This window comes from Canis lupus, chromosome 3 (genome assembly GCF_003254725.2).
Source record: "Canis lupus dingo isolate Sandy chromosome 3, ASM325472v2, whole genome shotgun sequence".
NCBI classification, from domain to species: Eukaryota; Metazoa; Chordata; class Mammalia; order Carnivora; family Canidae; genus Canis; species Canis lupus.
Genome location: NC_064245.1, coordinates 103,136 through 111,467, shown reverse-complemented (window position 1 = coordinate 111,467; position 8,332 = coordinate 103,136). Strand labels below are relative to the sequence as shown.

Sequence of the window (8,332 nt, the reverse complement as noted above, 5' to 3'; positions counted from 1 at the left end):
CGGCGCCCGGAGCGCGGGGACTTGAGCGCCGGTGGCCTCTGAGCTGACCCCGCGCCCGGGGCCGCCTCGAGGGTGAGCGGAGCCCGCGGCGGGCAGCTCGGCGCGGACACGCCCCGGGGGACAGCGGGGGGGGGGGGGGGGGGGCCCTGGGCAGCCTCTCGCGAGAGCGGGCGCGCGGACGCCACGTCACAACGTCACAACTAGGGGGCGCAGGCGCTGAGCGACAGGTGCCATGGCCAACGAGCGACGGCGCTCGGCCGCCTAGCGGGCGGCGGGCGGGACTTCCGCCGGAAGCCGGGGTGGTCCCGGGGCTCTCCGCGCGCGCTTCCGGCCCGCGCGCCCCGGTCCCCGGCGGAGATGGCGTGCGCCGCCGCGCGGTCCCCGGCCGAGCAGGACAGGTGGGTCCCGGGGTCCTGCGCGCCGCCTCCGCCCCGCCCCCGCCCCCCGCGCCCGAGGCGTGGCGAGTCCGCGGCCCTGCGGTCACGGGGTCCCGCCGCGCGGAGCGGCCCCGGCGGCCCGGCCTGGTGGCTGCCGACCCGGGGCCTGACCGCCCGGCGAGCTCCGCGGGCCCGGGAGGTGGTTTCCCTCCCAGGCGGTGGAGCGGGAGGGGGGCGACCCGGAGGGCAACGGCGTCCGCGGGGACCGGGCGCCGGCGACCCCGACGCCGCGGGTGTGGACGCCGCCGTGCTTCCTCCGCAGGTTCATCTGCATCTACCCCGCGTACCTGAACAACAAGAAGACCATCGCCGAGGGCCGGCGCATCCCCATCAGCAAGGTGAGGGCGGCCTGCGCCTGCGGGGCCCTCCCTGGTCGCCCGGCCTGGCGGGGCGCTGGGGGCCGGAGCCCGACGAGCCCGCGCGGCAGGGGTCGGCAGGCGGTTGTCTGCGGGCTGCCCGGCCCCCGGCGGAGGACACCGCGCGGCAGCCTCGTGCCCGGGGGCACTCGGGTCACGGAGCCAGACCCGCAGGGAGCAGAGTAAGGGGCGGGGGGTGCGGGGAGAGACCCCCCAGCAGGCTCCCTGCTGCGCGGCCCCGCATGGGCTGCACCCCGCCGCCCGGAGACCGCAGGCTGAGCCGGAGTCAACCGTCCGATGCCTCCAGGTGCCCCGAGACGTGCAGAGAGTTTAGATCTGTTGACTTTTATGGTTTTATGTCTCTTGTCTGGTGTGTGTGTGTGTGTGTGTGTGTTTTGGAGGGGTAAAGTTTAAAATTAATACTTCTGAAAACTAGGGTGTCACAGTTTTGAATAATAGGATTTCTCCCTTGCGCTGTTTGGATGGGAAAATTCAAGTTCTCAGTTGGCCTGCTGGCCTGTGTGCAAGTGCCTAATGCCAAGTGATGGGGCTTTGTAGCTGCTGCCTTTTATTTATTTATTTATTTATTTTAAGATTTTATGTATTTATTCATGAGAGACACAGAGAGAGAGGCAGAGACACAGGCAGAGGGAGCAGCAGGCTCCATGCAGGGAGCCAGACGTCGGACTCCATTCCGGGACCTCCGGGTCACACCCTGGGCTGAAGGTGGAGCTAAACCGCTGAGCCACCTGGGCTGCCCACTTCTTACTTTCAAAATTAATGTCATGTTGCTTTTTAAGAGTTGCTTAGATTTTGCAATCTAACAACGGATCCGAGGCAACTTGGCCTGAAGCAATGCGTTATTTTTGTGTTAATGTCTCCGGTTTTGCTACTTAAATGCGAAGGGAAGTGTGCTCTGCTGCCCTGGGTGGGAGAGCCACTAGGGCCCTGAGCCAGGGTAGTGCAACCCCCGTGACGGGCCTCTGCCAGCAAGCTCTCACGTATTTTGGAGAATAACCGACTTGGTTTTAACTGCATTGATGTACAGCGTACATACAGGTGTGTGTCTTGATTAACTTTTACAGACTGAATACACATGGGTAAACCAGGCACCCAGATTAAAAAAAGAACGTGATTGGTACCCAGGAAGATTGCTCTGCCTTCTCCAGTCACTTCTCACACCACATGTACTCACAAACGGGGATAGCCACTGTCCTAACTTCCAACACAATACATTACTTTTGCTTGTTTTTGAGTTTTATGTAAAAGGCGTTATACACTATGTATTTCACTGTCCGTCTTTTTTCACCAAACTTTAAGCTTAAATTTATTCACGCTTATTCGTGTGGCTTATTAATTCCCATTGCTCTGTAGCAGGGTTTCTCAGCAGCAGCACCACTGACATCTTGAGCCAGATTAGTCTTCGTTATGGGGTCTGGTCTGTGCATCTTAGGTTGTTGAGCAGCATCTTTGGCCTCTGCCCACTAGATGCCAGTGCCTTCCCTGACTCCTGTGACAAGTAAAAACGTCTCCTAGCATTGCTAAATGTCATGGGGCAAAAATGCCTTGCTGAAAACCACTGCTCTTTAGTGCTGAATTGTATTCAGCGTATCACAGCCCATTCATTCTACGGTTGATAGATAACCGGGTGGTTTCTAATTTGAGGCTATTATACATACCCATGCTGTCAACATTCTTGAGCTTGTCTTCTACAGAACATGTTTTTTATCCTTGGATGCATACCTAAAAGTAGAATTGCACAGCCATAAAGAATGCAGGTGTTTAGCTTTAGTGGATACTACCAAACAATTTTCTTACGTGGTGGTACCTGTAGTAGTTTGATCAGTATCATGCCAGATACTTGGGAATCTACTGATAAACCAAACCGGCCCTGCCTTTGTGATGTTCATGTTCTGTTAGAAGGGAGATGGACACACAGTGTGAAATCAGTGTTATTCCTGCAATATTAAAAATTACAGTGGAAACAGCAGTCTAAGGTTTTGGTAAGTGTTGTGATCCTCATATTTGAAATGATTTATGCAACAATATAGCAGCAGCTACTTAAGGTTAGCTGTTGAGTGTTGTTGTTTTTAACTGTTCAGGCTGTTGAAAATCCTACAGCTACTGAGATTCAAGATGTGTGCTCAGCAGTTGGACTTAATGTATTCCTTGAGGTAAGAGGTGGTTCTTTCTTCACTATTTTTCCTACTTAGTCTCACTGGTGTAACAACTTTTTAAAGCCTGTTTTTTGTGTATGTTTTGTTTTGTTTATGTTAGAAAAATAAAATGTACTCTAGAGAGTGGAATCGTGATGTTCAGTACAGGGGCAGAGTCCGGGTCCAACTCAAGCAGGAAGACGGCAGCCTCTGTCTCGTACAGTTCCCATCACGTAAGCTTTTTTTAATGAACGAATAAAGTCTGGGGACAGGTTATTCCTCTACTCTGCAAAAAAGGTTCCAAAACTAACCTTTTAAAAGGTAACATAATTTGCGTTCTGCAGATGAATTTAGGAAAGGACTACTGCTGAGATAAAGGAAAACAGTGGCTCTCACTTCTTTTAAATAAAGGATCTCTGAGAATGTGATCAAACCTACTAATCATTTCTCAAAATTTGTTTTATGAACTTTTTATAAACCTCTGGAAATCTGTCATTATTCCCAGGTTAAGAATGTAAGATTATTGAATGGTCAGATGTTAATTTTCATTTCAGATCCTGGAGGCCTTTGAGGTCTGTTAATAATTTCTGTCATTAATCTAAAAAGCCATACTGAGTGAAAACAGCAAAAGAAATGCATGGTGTGATACCACTGTGGTACATTTAAAGACAAAATGTTACTGTTTATTTGCATGTATATATAAAATGCTGTTTATTGATATTATATGTGTAAATTTTTTAAATGGACTGAAAGAAAACCCCAGTGTTAAAATAGAAGGTAACCTATTGATGAGCAGGGGGTGGGAAGTGGGGTCACAGTGATGGTGGTCAGAGAAGACTAATATTCTCTCTATAGTGTTTTCTTTATTTATTTTTTTGAAGATTTACTTATTTGACAGCACAAAGCAAGGGGAGCAGCAGGCAGAGGCAGAGGGAGAAACAGGCTCCCCGTGGAATAGGAGCCTGATGTGGGGCTTGATCCCAGAGCCCTGGGATAATGACCCAAGCCGAAGGCAAATGCTCAACCAGCTGAGCCACCCAGGCACCCCTCTAGTGTTTTATGTCTTTAAAAAAAAAAAAAAAAACTAAACAGAATTGGACATCAGTATTCCAAAATAACTAATTATGAGTTTTGGGAAGATGAATCTTTTTTTTTTTTTTTTGCACGTAATTCTTCTCTGAATTCTTTATTTCTAAAAAAGTAAACTTCTTAAATGGAACTGTTGATTTTTTTTTCCTGTCACAATAACCTCAAACTGACAATTAAATGACTTTTAGTTTAATTAAAATAGATTGGGGTTTTTTGTGCTAAAACCTGTCCAGATAGGTAGATATTTCTAAAAACAGGATTCTGACTCTGTAATAACAGATAGTATATTCTAGTGTATTTCTACTCTTTGACATCTTCCTTTACTATCTTTTAAAAATCAAACGACAGGTGAACTTGGGTTTCTCAGTTCGTTAAGCATCTGCCTTCAGCCCAGGTCATGATTCCAGGATCCTGCTCAATGGGGAGCCTGCTTCTCCCTCTACCCCTCTCTCTAGCTCATGCTCACTCTCGCTCACTCTCTGAAATGTAATCTTTTTTAAAAAATGCAAAAGACAACAATCAAGAGACAAAAAACTTTAGACCAGTAAATAAAATATAAGTAAAAATTACAGTTGAAAAATGTTGCTGTGTCCAATAAGAAAAAATAAAGAGAAAGAGCTGAGGGGCTCAGAGTGTGGAAAGTAGCTACTAGATCTGGAGGAGGTAGTTGGTGCACAGAGCAGGGTACCTGTGCACAGTAAATCATCTGGGCGCATGAGTAACATCTTTTGTTGCTGGATGACTTTGGGTTTTTGTTACAAGATTGAGAGGCTGCATGTTTCTTTAGCTTAAAATCAATGATACCATGTCTCTGGTTCCAAATTGTTGTATTTCAGCTTCTTTGATCTTCAAGTCAACTACTAGAACCAGGACCAAGATTTGCATTTCAAATAAAATGTTTAAAATTTTTATTTTGTTCAGTTTAATATTTCAGTATTGTTCTTAGCACATTTTCTCCAGGAAAGCTCCCACAGGAGTAAGTCCTGTCTTTATATTTATATATATATAAATGTCCTGTCTTTATATATATATTTTTTTAATCTGTCATTTTCCTCATGTGGTGACAGTTTCTTGAACTTTATGATTTTCAGATTAATGAGCTTATAGGTCTTAGTCCTTAGAGTATATACTAAGCCTAACTTCTTGTTCCCAGGTAAGTCAGTAATGTTGTATGCAGCAGAAATGATACCTAAACTAAAAACAAGGACACAAAAAACAGGAGGTGGGGACCAAAGTCTTCAGCAAGGAGAGGGAAGTAAAAAAGGAAAAGGAAAGAAGAAGAAGTGACCGCGTATGGGAACCACATCTGGTACTACTGAGAGAGACCATGAACGAAGGCTTCTAATTTAAGAGAAACAGCTTTTTATTTGCATCATTTAACCGAACTATGGACATCTCTGCCTCTCAGCTTCAGCATCAGAGTTGACAGTGAAGTAAATTTGCATCAGAACTTTGCATCTAGCTCTTACGCAGTATAAAAGAAAATTTTGTTTGCTTTTCAACGCAGTTTTTGTGGAAGAGAGAAGCATACTTTTAAATGGACAGTGAACTCTACCATAAGTTACTTGAAATCCTGTATCTGTCCTGTGTGTAAACATGTTTTAGATAAATGAGTTTAAAGATTCGAAATACACATTTTCTTCAACGTCTAGTTAATGAAATAAAATTTGAAACTGACTTTTGTAGCTTTTGCTCCTTTGCTTGTGAATCAATGCCAGTAGAGGAAATAATTTAAGAGAATAAATGGGTAGTGGAAGCTTAGTGTGAGCTTAAAACTAGAAGAAAATGGTTAAATCCTCTTGGACCTTTATGAACAGCCAGCCAGTCTATAGCTCCTGTTATTTTAATCATTTGTCATAATTGAATGTTCAATTGCTAGTTTTTTTGATGTATGGAAAGTCCTGGATTTTAAGCTTTAGATTTGCTTTCTCTGTAGGTTTAAGAACATTATTTTAATTGGAATTCTAAAATTATCCACACTTTAACACCTTGATATGTACTTTTTTTTTCAAGAAACTGAATTGGATTGGTGATTCTGCCTTTATTCCAAAGCACGGTTTCTGAAAGTGGTAGTTTTGTGAAAGGAAAGTCCCCGTCCAGCCATTTGTCTGCTGAGCATCATTTGGGGAACTGCCTTCTCTGTCTCCATATGCTTCTGGAAGGGCTGTTAATTACAGGGCTGACTCTTGAACACAGGGTATGACCCCAGCCAGGCCAATGCTTTATTTCTCAGGAATTTAAATCTGGATCAGAAACATGGACATACAGGTGATGGCAGCTAACATACGTAATGGTCTACAAATATCTAAGTTCTTGAGGCTCTTCTGTGAATTCTATGAATTGTACGTTATATCCTTCTAGTAAATCCCATTTTCTGTAAGTTTTTATTGCTTGAGAAATTCCACTTGATCACAAAATAAGTGAACCCAGAGTTTTAGATGGACTTACCCAAGTTTTATGAAGATGATCCAGGACATGCAAGGAGAGATATTAGAGTCTTTACTTCTTTTTCCTCTAATAATTTGTGTTGTTAACATGTCTTAGAGTGAACATAATAGTATAGCAGTTTATATATTTGACTTAAAAATAAATATTGGGGCAGTATCCAAGCAGCCCACTAGAAAATGTATCACTTATGAATATGTTTGTGTAACAAAACAATGAGGATCTTAAGCAGGAATTATTTTTTTGGGAAAAGCCTGAAATCCAAAGGTTGTTATGAATGTTCAGCTGCTCAGTGATGCTCTCTTCTTTATTTCCATTCCACTATCCATGGTTTCCAGCATCCCTAGGATTGTTGTCTCAAGTTTATAACAGGACTGATGGAGCATCAAATGTCACATCAGAGTTGAAGGCAGAATGAAAAGATAGCTGTGCCAGCCACTTTGCCTCCCCCCTTAAAAGGAAAGCTAAAGATTTCTCGAAATCCCTCCCAGCCAACTTTCATGAAGTCCCATTGTGGAGAACTGTAGCTCAGGTCCATCTTTAGCTGCAAGAGGTGCCAGGGGAGGGACTATATGGCTTTTTCAGTAATGAAAATAGAGGCAGCCAAGGAAGAAAGTTGAGACTGGGTATTGGGGGCAGTCACCTTAAAAATTTGTCACAGAAAGATGACTGTGTCTAAAATTACTTTGGTTATGGGGCAGTGAAGGTTGTCAGAAAAGGTTTCAGAACTCTTGCTGCAACATTGTGTTGGCTGTTTCTTCACAGTTGGATTCAGTGCATAATTGAACCTTTCTTAGTCAAGTCGAAAATAGAATCTTTTCTAGTGAACAAGACTGAGCATTTAGTCATGTTTAAATGCCATTTGTATTCATTTCAGTGATTTCTATTCACATCCTTTGCCTACTTTTTAAGAACTTTATTACCAATATGATACATAATTTAAAGGGCCAGCTAGTTTTAATAATTTCAGTTTTGGGCATTAACTTGCATCTATAGAAGAGGGCGCTTTAGTTTTCCTTCACCCCTAATGTATACTTACCATCCTCCCTCCTAACAATAAACTTATTTTAATCACTACTCATAGTTTATCCTGTATTTCATTCATAGCTGTACTTTGCTACTCAAAAGTATGGTCAGGGGCCCAGCAGCACTGGTCTCCCCTGTGCTGTGAAAGGAGATTGTGAAAAATGCAGAAACTCTGGCCCCCAGCCCAGAATTTAAGATTCCCTACGTACAACTATGCACATTAAAGTGAGAAACACTGAAGTATGCTATTGTTTTTGTTTTCTGGATTTGTGTTTTCCTCAGAGCTAATTTTATCTGCTTAGTTTTTAAAATTCATTCATAAATTATCAGTTATCAAAATGTCCTTTCAAAACGTTTGTTCACCACCTGGGTGGTGCAGTTAAGCATCCGACTCTTGATCTCAGCTGAGGTCATGATCTCAGGGTCATGGGAGCGATCGAGCCCCGACTCAGGCTGCGAGCTCAGCATGAAGTCTGCTTGAGATTCTCACTCTCCTCTGCCCCTCCGCTTGTGATCTCTCTCAAATCTTTTTATAAAAAAGTTTGTTCAAGGGCACCTGGGTGGCTCAGTCTGTTGGGTATCTGATTCTTGATCTCAGCTCAGGTCTTGGTTTCAAGGTCTTGAGTAAGCCCCGTGTTGGGCTCCATGCTGGGTGTGGAGATAAGTAGGTTTGTAAGTACCTAACTGTTCACATCAGATAGTTTAATTTCACCTTTTTAAAGAAGTTTCTTCTGGAACCTTTAACCTGGCTCTAGTCTCTACCTATTACCCTGTAGGCCTAGTGCACAGCTTCACTCTGGGTTCTCTTCACCAGAGTGACTTG

At 44.3% G+C, this 8,332-nt stretch overlaps 1 protein-coding gene across 3 annotated transcripts; it reads left to right on the top strand.

Annotated features, from left to right (window-relative positions):
* Positions 1-243: 243 nt before the first annotated feature.
* SRP19 (signal recognition particle 19) lies at positions 244-7,560 on the top strand. 3 transcript variants are annotated; one of them, XM_025437532.3, is made up of 5 exons: positions 244-398; positions 700-775; positions 2,896-2,967; positions 3,071-3,182; positions 5,192-7,560. In XM_025437532.3, the coding sequence occupies exons 1-5, from the start codon at positions 358-360 to the stop codon at positions 5,323-5,325; spliced, it is 435 nt and encodes a 144-aa protein (XP_025293317.1). In that variant the 5' UTR covers positions 244-357; the 3' UTR covers positions 5,326-7,560. The 3 variants fall into 3 exon arrangements, with proteins under 3 accessions (XP_025293317.1, XP_048963785.1, XP_048963787.1); XM_049107828.1 differs by lacking the exon at positions 2,896-2,967; XM_049107830.1 differs by lacking the exon at positions 700-775 and having other exon boundaries at positions 273-398.
* The last annotated feature ends 772 nt before the right edge of the window (positions 7,561-8,332 follow it).